The 17,047-nt window shown below is 35.9% G+C and overlaps 1 protein-coding gene across 1 annotated transcript in view; it reads left to right on the top strand.

Moving 5' to 3' along the window:
- Positions 1-15,603, top strand: part of si:ch211-196i2.1 (collagen alpha-1(I) chain) — a 68,835-nt gene extending 53,232 nt beyond the window's left edge. Inside the window, 37 exon segments of the mRNA XM_042747890.1 lie at positions 136-189; positions 2,673-2,726; positions 2,825-2,878; positions 2,990-3,043; positions 3,399-3,452; positions 3,610-3,654; positions 3,800-3,844; positions 3,939-4,046; positions 4,135-4,188; positions 4,272-4,325; positions 5,933-5,986; positions 6,106-6,213; positions 6,337-6,390; positions 6,466-6,573; positions 7,172-7,225; positions 7,321-7,374; positions 7,456-7,509; positions 8,968-9,021; positions 9,162-9,269; positions 9,373-9,426; positions 9,556-9,609; positions 9,737-9,790; positions 9,973-10,026; positions 10,250-10,303; positions 10,418-10,471; positions 10,632-10,685; positions 10,779-10,832; positions 10,921-10,974; positions 11,242-11,295; positions 11,589-11,606; positions 11,758-11,811; positions 11,884-11,946; positions 12,508-12,673; positions 13,117-13,226; positions 13,321-13,401; positions 13,710-13,892; positions 14,280-15,603. Coding sequence (XP_042603824.1) covers positions 136-189; positions 2,673-2,726; positions 2,825-2,878; positions 2,990-3,043; positions 3,399-3,452; positions 3,610-3,654; positions 3,800-3,844; positions 3,939-4,046; positions 4,135-4,188; positions 4,272-4,325; positions 5,933-5,986; positions 6,106-6,213; positions 6,337-6,390; positions 6,466-6,573; positions 7,172-7,225; positions 7,321-7,374; positions 7,456-7,509; positions 8,968-9,021; positions 9,162-9,269; positions 9,373-9,426; positions 9,556-9,609; positions 9,737-9,790; positions 9,973-10,026; positions 10,250-10,303; positions 10,418-10,471; positions 10,632-10,685; positions 10,779-10,832; positions 10,921-10,974; positions 11,242-11,295; positions 11,589-11,606; positions 11,758-11,811; positions 11,884-11,946; positions 12,508-12,673; positions 13,117-13,226; positions 13,321-13,401; positions 13,710-13,892; positions 14,280-14,423 — 2,583 coding nt within the window. The 3' untranslated portion in view covers positions 14,424-15,603.
- The last annotated feature ends 1,444 nt before the right edge of the window (positions 15,604-17,047 follow it).

Here is a 17,047-nt window from a genome sequence, read left to right as displayed (position 1 = left end):
TTATTTGCCCCCTACCAGCCATAAATGACTCTAGTAAAATGCAGTAGGCGAGAAGAGTAATGGTCAGTGGTGGCAGGAGAAAACACATGAACACACAGGCTTTTAAGGTCTTGGTTGGTTTCTCTGAACCCTCAGGGATTGCAAGGTATTCCTGGAGAACATGGTCAGGATGGACCCCCAGGATCTATGGTGAGTCTTCTCTATTTATGTGTTTAACACACATCTTTTGAATCATTTCAAAGTGTATTAGTCGGCTTTAAGTGCCTTAAGCACAATATCTTATTCGTAAGCACAAGAATAATGACAAAATATCAGTATATTTGAAACATTTTTCCTGCCTACAAGGCAGACAGCCTCCTGACCCGTTGACCCCCGGGCCAAAATTACTTATCAGACTTGCCAATTTTATTACCTACAGTACCTACATTTAGAAAACAAAAATAAATTGAATCCATATTACATTTTTTTTTATCCTATTGAATTTGCTACACTGTGCATCCAAATCAGGACATAAGCTGTTAAATTTTCATCATTTATTCTTGGCATACTTTTCAATATCCAGCTGAAAAATTATTGTTCTTAAGTTGAGGGTGTTGAAGTTATATGTCAGTATTCTCTATTTTTTTATTATTTTTTTGCTTTGCATTTCTATGTGCATAATGCAGCTGATTACACTCACACATATACTACTTCTCACACAACAACGGAGCCCATGCAAATTGAGATCAAAGCTTATTTAGGTCTTTGAATCAGTCATTGTTTGTGTAACTTGTCTTGTAACTATGCTTTGTAGTCTGTCATACAAACTTGAGTACTATAAAGCAACTACTGTTGTGTCTGAGCCGATTAACTAAACTCTTGACCCCATGCTATGGTATGCAGTCATACAAAGGACAAAAAAGGGGTATCAAGTGGTATCAAGATTCAGTTTTATGACATGGTTTTGTGTTCCATTATTGCTTTTATTTTATTACTATATATCGAAAGTACTTTTTGTACTTTTCAAAAGTGTTTTCTTTTAAAGAAATTAATCCTTTTATTCAGTAAGGACACATTAAACTGATTAAAACTTACAGTAATGGCTTTTAGATTTATACAAAAAAAATCAATTTCAATTAAGTGATGTTCTTTTGAACTTTCTATTCATCAAAGAATCCTGAAGAAAAGGTCAGTTTCCACAAAATATTAAGCAGCAAAAGACTGAAGTAATGGAGTAATGACGGAAGAAAATTCAGCTTTGTCATTGCATGAATAAATTACCATTTAAAATGTATTCAAATAGAAAAGTCGTTTTAAATAATTTATGGCTAATAATATTATTAATATTTCTTAATATTATTGTGTAACAAAGTTTGTAGGTCAGGAAGAAGGAGGCGGTAACCGGCGAACATTCAAATAAAACTTTAATAATAAAATAAACACAAAATAGCATGACAGCCCCTCGCGGATGACTGTCCCGCACAAACAGAACCAAAACACGAAATAAAATCCAGGCCTGGTCCTCTCTCGTCCAACACTGTCATCACTCCTCCTTTTATTCTTCCGGAGCACCTCCGTGGGACTCGAGACTGGTGAGTGGTGCAAGGGATGGGCAAGTTAATGCATTATTATCGCGTTAATGCATTAATTGATTAATGCTGACAATTATTTTATCGCGCATTTACACAGTTTTTATTATTATTATTATTATTTTGAAAGTCCATTGCTCACTGGCTCTGAATACACATACAGACAAACCATGGGTCACAGGAGGGGTGGGATGTTGATCACTACTGGCTTGGGATGGGTGTCATAAAGTTGGCTTGACGTTGGACGTTCAATTTTTGGAAAATTTAGGGGCCGTCTCTAAAGTTATACATGAGATATTGGTATACAATTTTCTAACTTCAGTAGCATTTGAGGAGAATAACTTACAGTCATAAAAACAACAGTAAGGTTTGCATCTAGGTGTCATCTATAAATGCACACCTTTTACATTTTTGATATTTATTAAAATAAACGCTAAATTATATGTTAAAAATGCTAATTTTTTTCAGTACCGAATGGGCTCAAATGCAAAATATGCCATAATTTAAAGATCAATAGCATTTGAGCAGACTTTCAGCATAACTTACAGTTATAAAACAAACTGTAAACTGTTCATCTAGGTGTCAACTATGATGCACCCCATTTAAATTTTTGATATTTATTAAAATAAACTCTAAATCATATGCAAAAAATGCTGTTTTTCATTACCGCACACAACTCAAATATATATAATTTTAAGCTCAGACAGCAGAAACCACAGCCCATGTTTGCTTTCACTATTTTACAAAAGTACGGTTTTGTGAGTGCACACAAATAAACGTAGAGTCTTCACAGATTTGAAAGATGTATTACTCTTATCTGTATGACCAAATATGAGGGATTATTTTAAGAACAAGTTAGCACACTGGCGCCTCCATCTGTCCTGCAGTGAGCGCTACTGCTCCACTTCCACACAGACACTAGAACAGCGCACATTTCTCTAGGATAACATTAGATTGAGCGGCCATGTAAAGTTGCTAATACTTACATATTTGAGAGGTCAATGAATTTTGGTCGACTAATGATAAGTCGACTATTAGGGGGCAGCCCTAATCTGTTTGTAAATTGTTAACTCTCTACTGATGATTTTTTTTTTTGATTGACAGGGTCCACGTGGCCGGGAGGGGCCTATGGGCAGTCTTGGGCCACCAGGAGAGAGGGTATGTTTATGCTTTTTTATATTTTTAGTTCTCGTATAAATTGTAAATCATGCTGCAGATTTTCAGGATGTTTTGGCATTTGTGGTTATTTCTCTTAGGGTTTCCCTGGAAAGACAGGAGTAGTGGGACCGCAGGGCCCTGTTGGCATGTATGTAAGTGACCTCTCTACAGGGCTCTTATAGAGAGAGAGGGAGCGGAATGAGGAGAATAATGTTTAAGGTTGATGTTTTGACATAGCCAGCCCACTCTCTTGTATTCTCTTGGGTTTTCCAGGAAACGTGGGTATGAGAGGAAGACCGGGCCACAGTGGAGACAGAGTAAAGACAAATAACACTTTAACTTTCCCACATTAACAGGAATATATCTTTGTTAAATTATGCTGTTGTACATTTGTATAGTTATAATGTCAAAGCTCATCTACAGATAAAGGCTCCATTCTAATCCTTTGTGAGCTGCACTGCAGTCTTTTAAGGCGACATCCTAACCAAAATTGAACCCCATAAATTACTGTGCATTTATGGATTCCCTTATCCATTACAAGGTTGGAACAACCTTCCTATTAGGATGATGACTAAAAATCTAGACAGCTCACTTGGGATTAGAGCAGAGCCACAATATTTTAGCCTTTATAATAGTAACTTTAGGTAAAAGAGGACATTTGTTTTCTTATAGGGAGAGCCAGGTCTAAGAGGGCCTCCGGGACCAACTGGGAAGCCTGGACCACCAGTAAGTGTCTGAGGAATCAAGTAAAAACACTGAGATCATTTCTTATTTTAAATTTTGATAATTTTTTCAATTCAGTGGATAAATGTAGTTTGGTTTCCACTGCTGTAACACTGTCATTTGCATGTTGTGATGACTAATATTCCCAAACTTAATTTAGGGTCCCCCTGGTCCAGTAGGAGAAAAGGGACCACCAGGACCCCAGGTATATACAGTACCACTTCTCCAAGAAAATATAAGATCCTGACCTTACTAGTTCAGTGGAGTTTGATTTACCATAAAGCAGTGCTGAAATATAAAGTACTTAATTTGTTTTCCTTTAATTGAAACCATGGGTTACATCTCTGCAGGGCCGTCAAGGGGATCCCGGGCATCGGGGAACAGATGGGCCATGTGTGAGCACACAGTCAGCCCTTTCATTTACATTATATCTCTGTTTGGCTGATCATTTTTAAACACTTATTTGTTCTGACTGATTGTCTAATATAGGGTCCTCCAGGACTTCAGGGGGTCAGTGGGGTCATTGGAAAACAAGGACCCCATGGAAGTAAAGGACCCCCAGGGGACCCTGGGCCAAATGGTCCCCCAGGTATTCCAGTAAGTGATAATTCTCCCTACCATGCTTGATGAAAAGCTTTGTGACATAAAGAACATCAAGTTAAAATTGCTGCAAATCTTTCTTCAGGGTCCACAGGGGGCAAATGGACTGCCAGGTATAGATGGGGAGAAAGGAGAAAAGGTGATTGAAGTGATTTATGAGATTTAGAGAATCACAAATTGTGCTTCCTTATGAAATTACTAAAAATGTCTATAATTGCACAGGGAATGATGGGCCATCCAGGTGATGATGGACCTCTCGGACTGGAAGGGCCACAGGTTAGATTGCCATGTAGCTGCATAACTATTTGGTCTTTGCTGAGATGTCTTTGTTACAGCCCATGCATTACAGAGCATTACATGCATTACATTTTATGGTTATGTAGTATTTTAATGAAAGAGGATAAAATCACTGTGATATACAACATTGTTATAGCTTTAACCCTCTGGAGTCGATCAACGCGGATACACGTTTTGTGGCATCTTCTCCATAACCCCAAAAATAACTTAAATTACACTTTTAGTTTTGATCGTACAGATAAGAGCAATACATCAATCGAATCTGTAAAGGGTCTACTTTTATTTGTATACACACATAATAACAACAAAACTTTGTGCATTTATAAAATAAAGAAAACAAACAGGGTGCGTTGTCTGCCGCCTTGGTTCTGCGTGATGTTCATTTAGAAACTTGTACACATTTAACTAGTTAGACTTTTTTCCAAAATATAATTCCAAAATATAATTCCTCACCAAGCCTGCATTTATTTGATCCAAAATACAGAAAGTTGCATTTGCTAAAGCAGTAATATTGTGAAATATTTTTACGATTTTAAATAACTGCTTTCTATTTGAATATATTTGAAAATTTAATTTATTTCTGTGATCAAAGCTAAAGCATCATTACTCCAGTCATACTCCAAGTGTAACAATATACACTATAACATTCAAAAGCTGGGAGTCAGTGTATATATAGAAATTAAAACTTTTATTTAGCACACAAGTGATGATAAATACAATAATCATGTTACAAACGATGCTGTTCTTTCAATTAATCAAAAGAAAATATATATAATAATAATAACAAATGTTTTTTTGAGTAGCAAATCAGAATATTAGAATGATTTCTGAAGGATCATGTGACTGGAGTAAAGATGCTAAAAATTCAGCTTTGAAAGTCAGCTTTGATTGTTCCTAATAAACTGTTTAACTGCACTCGCAAGTGAATCTCAAGTTATTTTGTGGGATAATTAAATATATTCTAAATAAACTACAAACCTAAAAATATATACGTTTATTTTGTCCTCACATTCTTGTAACTCTTCCCTCTCAGTCACGCACCTGTCTGAAAGGCTCATTATGCAGCTCGTTATGCGGGCCTTTGTCTTCTCAGGTGTGAATCACACTAATATTGATGGTCAGCCTACTCGCATATGCCCTTTCGAAACAAAAAGTGTCTTAGAAAATTGAAATCAATCTATTGTTTTCTGTGAGCGAGTAAACAAGATGATTCACATCATTTTGAAGCAAAAATTCTAGGCTACAAGCTCCAGGTTTGACATTCTTGTGAACAAATGTTCTCTAGGTCTTTTATGACCTTATTTCAGTGACTTCAAAATTTTAGTTTTTCACTAACCACACATAAACGTTGTTTTCTCAAAAACACAATCATGTACATACATGCTATTTACATATTATTGTAGCCCAGTTTGTACTGATTACAGTGTTATTAGACTTTAGCCATGTATATGTTTATAAGCAACTGAAAAAAGCACAAAAGTCAGGTGATGTCAAAACTTCTCCAGGCTCGCAAAAACCTTTAGACCCCAGAGGGTTAAGAAACTGGTGGCAACAGAGATGTGATGAAAGCTCTCTGACCTCTGCAGGGTACCTCTGGTCCGGCAGGTTTGGAGGGGCCTTCTGGAAGAAAAGGTGATAAGGTATGGAGAAATAATTATACAATTATAGTGCCTTGGCACAGTAACATTTATAAAGGATTTTGTGCCTTTTAATGTTTTTTTTTTTTTTAATTATTATTATTAATTCAATGTACTGGCAGGGGGACAGCGGTCCCTTTGGAAAGCCTGGTCTTCAAGGACCAAAAGGAGACATTGGCCCTCCAGGTGCTAAAGGTCCAATGGGTCCACCAGGCCCAGTAGGCAGTGAGGTGTAGAGATCAATTTCTTAATGTTGGCACAACTGTGCAATTTAACCCTAAAGTCATCTGTCTCAAATACAATCAGTCTCACTGTCCCTGTAAGAGTAATATTGGAGTTTTCTCCTGTTGAAGGGTGATGCTGGTCCAGTTGGTGTTGCTGGTGATCCTGGCCCTAAAGGACAGAAGGTAATTTATATTTTATGGCTAGTGTCATTTCACAAGGGAAAATGCTGTTGTACTATATTTCATTGTTTTCCTTAGGGTGATATTGGCCCACGAGGATTTACTGGTTTAGAGGGGCCTTGGGGAGACGTAGGGGAGCAGGGAATGAGGGGGCTCAAGGCAGACAAGGGCCAGATCGGACTCCAGGTAAGTGCAAATCAGCATTTCACATTATATTTACGTAACATTTTATTTAGCCTGACATGTTTTTTTACCATTTGATATACTACCATACAAAGGTTTGAAATACATTTTTACTTACTTTTATTCAGTAAGGATGCGTTAAGTTTATCAGAAGTCACAGTAAAGACATGTTGCAAAAGTTTTTATTTTATATAAATGTTATTTGTCAATGAATCCTGATAAAATGTACTATGGTTTCTACAAAAATATAAAGCAGCACAACTGTTTTCAATACTGATGTTAATTTTCTGAACAATCATGTGATCAATCAACATTGCCTTTGCAGGAATTAATTGCATTTTAAAATGTATTAAAATAGAAAACATTCATTGAAGTCATTTCAAATTGTAGCAATATTTCAGAAAATTACTGTTTTGCTGTATATTTGATCAAATAAATGAAGCATTGGTGAGCAAGAAACTTAAGAGCATAAGAGAAAAAAGTAGTGTAGGGTAGTGTAGGTATTTTTCCAAATTTAAACTAAAATATATGGTATCTTGTCAATGCTTGTTTGTGTCAATTTGATGTAATTGTGTGTGAACGTTGGCTGTTGTTATGTTAGGGTGAGTCAGGCCTCATGGGTGGTGTTGGACCTCCTGGCCTAAAAGGTGTAGAGGTGAGTGTTGACCTGAGAATGAGTGACCCCTATATTCATGTGTGATATGGCCACATAGTTGACGTTACTAATAAACAGTTCCTGTTTTCTTTCAGGGTTTACTAGGCCATCCAGGATTTGCGGGGCCCGATGGACCTCCAGGAAGCAAGGTAGCATGTTTGATTCTTCACTTAGAGCATCTTTGGATTATTTTATTTATTTTATGGTCTAAAATTAGGCTTCTCTTTTAGGGAGAGGTTGGGCCGAATGGTTTACTTGGTGAGCCAGGAGATGCTGGACCTGAGGTTCTGATCAACTTGAAAACATATTACTGTATATGTGCATAACATGTAACGTTTTTACTAGGGATCCACCGAGTAGTCGTCTGATACTGATACTTTTATTTTTGGTACTTGTCAATACCGAGTACCGATACCAAAATTGTAATTTTAATTTTAAAATACTGGGTACAGAAACCAAAAGAGTATGTATAATGTAAGCTGGTTAACTTAATTTGTTAAATAGATACAGTCAAACCAAAATTTATTCAGACACCTTCAACATTTCACATTATCACAGTTTATTCTCTATAGTTTAGAAGATGGTAATAAAATATGACAAAAACTCATAGTTAAACAGTGTCAGAACAAATTTAGCTTGATAATGTTAGATAACTTTGATACAAAAGGTATGTAATGGATTACAATCAACCAAAAATTATTCAGACAGCTGTTAGTATGACAGTTTTTACACAACTATCAATACATAGTCGGGCAACCCTTAGCCTTAATGACTGCCTATAGTTTCCTGGGCATGCTGTCATCCAGCTTTATGCAACCTGAACTTCAAGTTTTCCCCAGACTGGGTCTGAATAACTTTTGGTCCCAAATTTGTATCATTTTTACTGGTAGTCCACTGTTTGAATAATTTTTTGGGTATAATTTGTCACAGTTTACTTTATTTTGCTATCCTTACATAAATGAATTATAGTGTTCTGCACTAGTAAAAATTATATCTGGTCTCTGAATAATTTGATTTGGTTTGACTGTATATTCTTCGGTTATTTTCACACTTAATTATGCCCATTAAAATATATTTTACAGGTTTTTGTTGCTTTCTTTGTTCATTTTTTTGCTCTATGGTTCATCATCTGTAATTTAATACCATTAGAGCTGCTCCAATGTAGCGACTTAGTACTGTAATGACGCGCTTTGCTGTAATAATGCGAGGAACCACTTGTTATAAATCTCCTGTGATATTTTTCACAAATAGAAGTCGCGTCTTTTTTTTTTTTTTTATCTGAAACGTGCTGTGATTTATATTCCAAAGCCACTCATATAATGCAGAAACACTTAAGCAAGCAAAACACGTGCAAGGCGTGCATGTATTTGTACTGTTGCAGAACGAGAGGGACAGTAGTAACGTACTGCCTAGCAGATTACACACAGGCTGCTAGATTCACTTTCCAGAATGTCATGTATGCCTAAGGTTGAAAACAAATGATGTTTATAGTGAATGTCCCTATAAATTGTCTTTTTTTTACGTTTTAGTTTTAATCCAAATGCGTGTGCTAAGTGAGTGTACATCAAAGATCACACAACAGAAGCACACAAGCGTGCTCTCTCTCTTTCTCTCTCTCTTTCTCTCTCACTCCCTCCCTCCCTTCCATTAAGTAACTTGTGCATTATTTTACTTACTTGTTTTTGACACATCCGACTGAACTATAAACTTTCAAGTGATGAAATGTATATTCACTGCTTCAGGGAATTGCAGGTCCCAAAGGCGTGCGAGGTGATGCAGGAAAAGCCGGGACACAGGTAAAGATAATTTCTTTGCATTTATATTCCTCCCCCAGATAATCTGTTCTTGAAAGTTTATTCTTATGGGATCTTTGGGGAAACCAGGAAACAACATATTAATTTTTATCTCATTTAATATTTCATACCTCGGCCTACAGAGAGGTGTTGGCTCAGTAGGTCCCCAAGGTCTTTTGGGCCCTAAAGGTCTCCCAGGGCCTGAAGGAGAGAAAGGAGATTCAGGGGATAAAGGAGAACCAGGGGTGGAAGTGAGTTGTAATGAACTCCACTAAGATGGAAACTCACGATTGCTTCTTTAAATTGCCTTTAAATCCACTACATGTTCAAAATGAAGCCATTTCTTCCCTTTAGGGTCCAGACGGACTTCAAGGCATTCAAGGACCACCGGGACTGCCTGGTTTGGAGGTACAGACCATTAAAACAGAATATTGCATTTGTTTAACGAGGTGGTGTGGCGTTTTGGGCTTATCTGTTTACATAAATACAGTACATGTGATTGATTAACCCAATTATATCAATTCGAAACTCTGTTAGGGTCCACAAGGTGAGGCAGGGGGACGTGGCTCACCAGGTCTGCCAGGAGCTCAGGTCAGTGCCCGAAGAGATAAAATATTTACAGCAAAAATACAACAAATAGATTTACCTTATCTAAATTCTGCCTTTGTTTTAACTCTGCTGAATCATCAAGGCACTTAAAGAGTTTTGATTGTTGCAGGGCCGCATGGGTAACCCAGGACCTGAAGGAAGAGAAGGCATGAAAGGAGAGAAGGTAAGGTCACAATGTTCTTTACTATGTCTTAATCCCTGCCTGCTATCTAAAATAAAAGTTCTTCCTCTTTGCCTTTGTCCTTGCTGTCAGATATGAGAAGTGTGTTTGAGAATACATATTTTCCAGGACGCTTATCTGCAATTTAATTTTAAATTTTAATTTGCTTCTTGATGCATTTTTAGGGAAATCAAGGCAAAGATGGAACACCTGGAAAAATGGGTCACGTTGGACGGAGGGTAAGATGCGATATGTCCTTTTAGTACCCTCTTGGACTATTAAATGTTTCCAAATCTCTAAGTTAAAGGCACAGAAGTTTAGCAACATTATTGTGTCATGAATGTACTTAGGTTATTTTAGACTCTGACGTCATGTATGTAATAATGCAGAGCAAACATTTGGAAGATGGTGGTGATTATGATTGATAAACTGATTTTTTTTGTTGGTGCTTTACATCTAAAGGGTAAAAGAGGCAAGGCAGGGCTGAGGGGGACCAGAGGACCCAGAGGAGAAAAGGTCAGGGTTCAGAGATGATGTCAACAATGACAACATGGCATTAAATACAAAATGAGTTTAATTCTTGATTTTCAATTGGGCACATTATGTATTTCCTTTTTGGCTTCTCTTTAGGGAGAGAGGGGAGATGTAGGAGAGAAAGGACTTCCTGGATGGGGAGGAAGTATGGTAAGCTTGATACACTTGATATGCCCAGTCAGAACAAATGATATCAAAGTTATTGTATACTTTGAATTAAAAAACATTGTGGTAATTGATAAAATGGAGAACCATTAACAAAGTTTGAAATCATAATCATGCATTTGCTAAAAAAAAATGGGCTTGACAGGGAATCCAAGGACTGAGAGGAGAGCCTGGGGAGCAAGGTGTCAAAGGAGCAGAGGTGCTTTTAAAGTTTTACTCAGACAGGATTCTTTTAATGTAGAGACCTTAGAAATGCATGATTAGTATTGATACTTTAACTTGTCCATAACAGGGTGAGAAAGGAGATCAGGGACCACTTGGTCCACCAGGGAAAGATGGCTTGAAGGTATAATGTATATCAAGCACATTCAATGAATCTGCAGTTCAGCAGCATATTCAGTTCTCTTATGAAAGTATTTATTTGTTCTTTTTAGGGGAGTATGGGGCTTATTGGTCCTCCTGGACCCCCAGGACCAAAGGGGGATCAGGTAAAGTCATAATATCTCATTAAACGTATTCTTTTGCTTTTTGCCTTCACCATAGATATTGTAAGATAATGCTTATAATATTAATAATAATAAATATAAAATATAAACATCCATTTTTATGTTTCATATTGACAGATGTACATATGTATTGCAGCACTGTCAATATTGATAAATCCTCCCAATTAATCTTCTTTTCCTTCACTTGCTTCGGTTAAAAGCATCTTCTGAATTATTTAATTAACATTAAATGTGTGTACTTTTCCTTAAGGAAATATTGGTCCTGCTGGGCCTAGAGGGTCACCTGGAATACCTGGACTACCGGTGAATGTCTTTATTTTAATGTTTCAGCATTTAGCATTTAAACTAACAGCAAACTGTGCCTAATAAACTGTAGCCCAATTTGCATTAAACATCTGCTGCAGATGCATTTACATGTGCTCTGTCCTCTCAAGATATGAAAGCATGGTTAGTTAATTCATTTTTAATGACAAAAGCAAGGACAGTGAAGTGCTTTTTCGTAACCACAGACTGTTTTTTTTTTCTTCTTCTTCTTCTTCGAAAGAGCATGAAGATAATTTATAATTTCTTTCTCTTTTATCTCTTACACATTGCAGGGCTTGTTTGGAGACAAGGTATGAAATTTAATTTCCAAAGCTTTCTTTAGTCAGGTTAAAAGGAAATGTTGCATATTCATCAAAATAAAAATACATAAAATAATTTTATATTCAAGTTAACATAAATTGAGATAAGTTATTAAATATCTCTTTTTCACTTTAATCCTAGGGACTTAAGGGATTTCAGGGCCCTACAGGACCCCCTGGAAGGAGGGGCATGCCAGTAAGTTGACACATTTTTTGTAACAATACGAGAACTTATTTGTTTATTTATAAATTTACTTTCTTATTTTAGGGTCCACCGGGGCCACCAGGGCCTGCTGGTGTTTCTGTGAACCTGACCCTGACCCAGATCAAGGCAAGCTGTTTAAAATCTTAGTGACCCTTTTACTCTGATCATTTAATAGCAAACATCCCGTGATTATGGTCAAAATTCACACACTAGCAATTGTCACATAGTTCACTGTTTGGGATAAAAGTGAACAAAATTTGTATATTCAGACACAGCTGGACATATTAGCTGTGCATAGCTGTGCATTTTCCATTATGTTTGATACAAGTTGCATTCTGAACAATGGAAAAAGAACTGAAATTAGATTTAGATTAGATTAGATTAGATTCATACTGAGTAGTTTTAACTTAATCCAACTAGGATTGGTAAAATCTGATTTTCTTTTTGTGCATTTCTTTTTATATATTCCTGATTTAGACTTATATCTAAATGAAGAATAAAATATGAAAGAAGGAGTCAGCTTTTTGTGTACTGATATCATGGCAGAACTAAAATATGTGCTATTTATCTTCAGCAAACTGTAGTGGCAGAACAACACAAAATCTAACTCTCTTATTCTTGGACCATCACTAAAATGTGGATCACAAAAAAGCAAATCAGTTTGTCTTACTTTTTCTTTTCCAACAGGATCTGATGTACAGTTCAGACAAGCCCAATTACCCTTTGATTCAGACACTGCTGGACTCTCTGTACCATGACCTCTGGCTGCTGGTGGACCCTCCAGACGGTAGCAAGCAGCACCCAGCCTCTACCTGTCTGGAGCTGTGGCTGTGCCATCCCAACTACACCAGCGGTCAGACCCCTATCTTTCATCTTTTCCATCTTTCAAAGACATATATCTTTATGTTCTTGTTCCTTTTTGTCTTTGTGCTGTCTTTGAGAAATCTCTCCATTACAGTTGCATTTTTTTTACTAAGACACATACGCATACATTTTCTCTAAAACACGCTCAGTTACATTGACCCCATTTTCACATGGTATTAAGATCTGTCTCAAGCGATAAAATCTAAGGTGGACAGTAATTAGGTGTAAATGAGATCCAACTTTTTTTTTTTTGTACTTTCGAAGGTTAGTTAATACAGCTGCTTTACTAAAATAACTAAGTGTGTGTGTGTGTGTGTGTGTGTGTGTGTGTGTGTGTGTGTGAGTGTGTATGCACACTATTAAATATATTTGAATTGTATGTTGTTTTGGAAAAAATAATCTGTTTAATAATTACTTTTGTAACTTTTGCAGGGTTCTACTACATTGACCCAAACCAAGGCAGTCCTTTAGATGCTCTTTTGGCGTACTGTAACTTCTCAGAGTCAGGAGCAGAGACCTGCCTTCACCCCAGAGATGCACACGTAATATCCTATTAAAACCTTAAAACCTTGCTTCTGTGTCTCTTTAATGTCAAAGAACATCAAAATCTTATCATCGCTCTTCCAATTTCCACAGCTTCCGATAAGGACTTGGCTGAATGACTCAGGGAATAACAGCAAGTTCTACTGGTTCAGTTCACTGGAGGGAGGTTTTCAAGTAAGTAGTACTGTTGGACAGTTTTTACTTCCTGTTGGATCAAAGTTTGTGCTATTGTTCTATGTTTTGAATGAAACAAGGCTGACTAAGTGATGACAGAATTTTTTGATTTTGCTGAACTGTCCCTTTAATGCTTTAACATCTTTAATTTATTGTCCAGGTTAATAGCCGCTTATAATGTTGCTCTTATTACCCATAAAATTCTTGCTCTTCATTGTTTGATGTTCAGTTTTAAGCCCTGTTGTTGTACACAGTAAACTTTGTCCTTCAATTTTACTATCAAGACCCATCTGTCTGTCTTTGGTCAGTTTGAGTATCCAGCCCTCAGTGTGGTTCAGCTGCGGTTTCTACGACTCCAGAGCAACAGAGCAGAACAGAGAGTGACGTACTCCTGTTACCCTGGACACAGACTGGGCCAGACACAGCGCCAGATCCAGTTCCTCACAGACTCCGTGAAGCAGAGCTATTTAGGAGAACTGCAGGATTGTGTGGTATGTGGATTCTAACAGCACTAGTAATAAAATGTGTTGTTTTAATCACATTTTTGTTCGTATATGGTTCATTCATTGCTGTGGTGAAGCAATTTATTTTGATATGCACTACTGTTCAAAAGCTTGGGGTCAGTTGAAAGAAGTCTCTTTTGGTCACCAGTGCTGCACTTATTTGATCAAAAATACAGTAAAAACTAGTAATATTGTGAGATATTATTACAATTAAAATGAGCTGTTTTCTATTTGAATGTATTTTAAAATTCATTTCTGAATTCTGATTTGAGTTAATTCCTGGGATGGCAAAGCTGAATTAACTGCTCAGAAACAAGGTTTCAAACAATTGTGCCTTACTTTAACAACCCTTTATGTTTGTGTTTGTTGTACCAGTCTGCAAAGGAAGTGGATCCCGGACCGCGCGAGTCTGTGTTTCAGTTTGAGGACATGGATCTGCTTCCTCTACGTGACATAGGAATCTTGGGCAACAGCAGCTACGAGTTTGGCTTCACCATCGGCCCTGTGTGTTTCAGCTAGAGACACCCTGAATGATAACGGTACATCCTGTGCATTTAACCTTAAATACAAGCAACAGGACACTCTGAAGACACATGTGGCATCTGCGGCTCATGGTAAAGGAAATACTCCAGACAGTGTCCTGTCTATCCCGGTGCTGCCAGACAAACGGACAATATCCTTTTTTTGTTTACAGGGACTTTTGGCTTTGTAATTGATGTACTATTTTTATAATAATTTTATTTGTTTCAGCAATGTTTTTTAATCACTAGCTGGTCTTGTAATAACATTGTAGATAAAGCTTGGATCGTATCAAGTGTAATGACAGGGTTCTGACGTGACCACTATGTGGTTGCATGGTCCAAGTTTCAGCTGTTTATGTACAAACGGTTGAAACGGATTAACCAGTTATTATTATAAAACTTTGCATTATTAGGCAAGTGTATGAATGACACTTTTTTCCCCTCTCGTTTAAGTGTCTAACTTGAATTGTAGGACTGATACAAACAAAGCATCCCAGTGAGGACACAGCTAACCCTTCCAATGAGGTTTGGATATCAGGAAGTCTGTGCTACCTTTGTTTTCTCTGTTCATGTCATGATTTGATTTCAGAAATGGTCTTAAATTTGTATGTTAAATGATTTATGGGTGCTAATATTTACAATACAGCAGTAATAGTTGTTTCAGAAAGAGAAGCGTAAAAGAAACTGCAGCAAAGCCGGTTAATAAAGGTGCAAGCAGTGATCTAATGTTGCTATGAGACTGAAATTCAGTACACATGCATAAAGTCATAGAGCCAGTGTCCTTAAGTTCACATTTACTGTATGTAGGTCTCAGGGAGCACTTACAAATAAGAAAATACACAAATGATATTGGAAATAGGTTAATTCATAGAATATGTTGAGATTAATCAAGCAAAGCCAAATTTAAGTGTTGTTCATCGTTGTTTTAAAGCAGTTATCATTAAAAAATTTTTAAATCACATAGAATTTAGGCACAGGTGCTTTGTTTTGAAAACCTTTTTGTTCAATAACATTTTGTAATGTATATTGTGTTTTCTATGTATTTGTGGTGACATCAGAAATCACATGCTGGTCATCTGTTTGAGTATCAGCTATAAAATGTGCATTAATGTATCATTTAAATCGTGTTGGACAATTGTGTATATCATTGTGTGAAACACGAACATTTCTTAAAAATGCTCTGTGAAGTTGTGTTTTTTCTGTTCAAACAGCCGAACATGGTAATGAGCAAAACTGAAACCCAGCTAGGATTAATTTTGCACAATGGGCCATAGAAGTGCCACCCTTTGCCTGAATTTATTTTCTGAATGCAGTCGTTCATGTCCTGTGGTCTGTGTGGAAGGGGACGAAGTGGGAAATCTACTGCACACTGCATGCCTGAACCTGCCATAACAGTTTTCAGATATGGTCATTGGGAATGCAAGGTGCCAGACTTTTAAGTGTCTGTGAGGATATCATCATTCTGTAATGCATGAACATCATGAGGGACGAGTGTCATCAGTCCCAGTAAAGTGTTACTTTCTTTTCACTCAATCACAATCTCCTAATTTTTTATAATATTTTTTATTATAAAAATATTTTATTATAATTAATATTTATAATCAATTTAAAGTTAATTTCAAGCCTCCTGTATGTACAAATGTATCTTAATTATGTGTTGTGTATTGTATTTATTTTACATATATACACTATTATGCCATCAAAAAAAATATCTTTATAAAATACAACAAAAAAAAAACAATATAAACACACAAAAAAACAATATGTTTTGAAAATGTTTATTGTGTATATATAAATACACACACATGCATGTAGTTATTTCAGGAAAATGTTATGTTTATATATTAAATATATTTATAATATAAATATATATATATATATAGACATGTAAATATTTTCAAAATATATACTGTATGTGTGTGTATTTATATATACATAATAAATATACACAGAACACACGCATATTTTTTGCAAACAAACTTTTTGTTTGTATGCGATTAATTGTTTGACAGCACTAATATATTTATATATATATATATATATATATATATATATATATATATATATATATATATATATATACATTATATATAAAATAAGTACAAATCTTATGTTTAAATACACAATTTATAATATTAATATATAATATTATATTTACATACAATAAAATAGGCTCCATGATGGGTGGATGGATGGCATTTATGAATATATTTAATTTGTTATTTATTTTAGTTCTATATTTAGTGTGTGGATAGGTTACAATATATTATTTATACATACGTTTTTACAGTAATTAAGCTAATTCAACTCATATTTTAGTGCATTAAAATTATAAATTTATAAAATATAATAATAAAGATATTATCGCCATTTTTATTTGGTTGTATATTGAAGAATTCTACATGGGACGTTCACAATTTCCAAATGAAGCTCTGTTTATTAGTGGTAACGTTTTTGTAACTTGATTAATAACCAAGTACTATAAGAATATAGAAAAATTAAGAGGATAAACCACGCTATCATCAGTATAATTATGTCTACTGGCATTTTTTATGACCTAGTAGTAAGGGAAGATCAGCTGTAAGGTGATGAACGCGTTAATAAAAGAGGGCGGAGCCCGAA

The sequence above is a fragment of the Cyprinus carpio genome, chromosome B21 (genome assembly GCF_018340385.1).
Source record: "Cyprinus carpio isolate SPL01 chromosome B21, ASM1834038v1, whole genome shotgun sequence".
Classification (NCBI taxonomy): Eukaryota; Metazoa; Chordata; class Actinopteri; order Cypriniformes; family Cyprinidae; genus Cyprinus; species Cyprinus carpio.
Note: the sequence above shows the minus strand (reverse complement) of the source record. Positions and strands in the feature narration are given on the sequence as shown.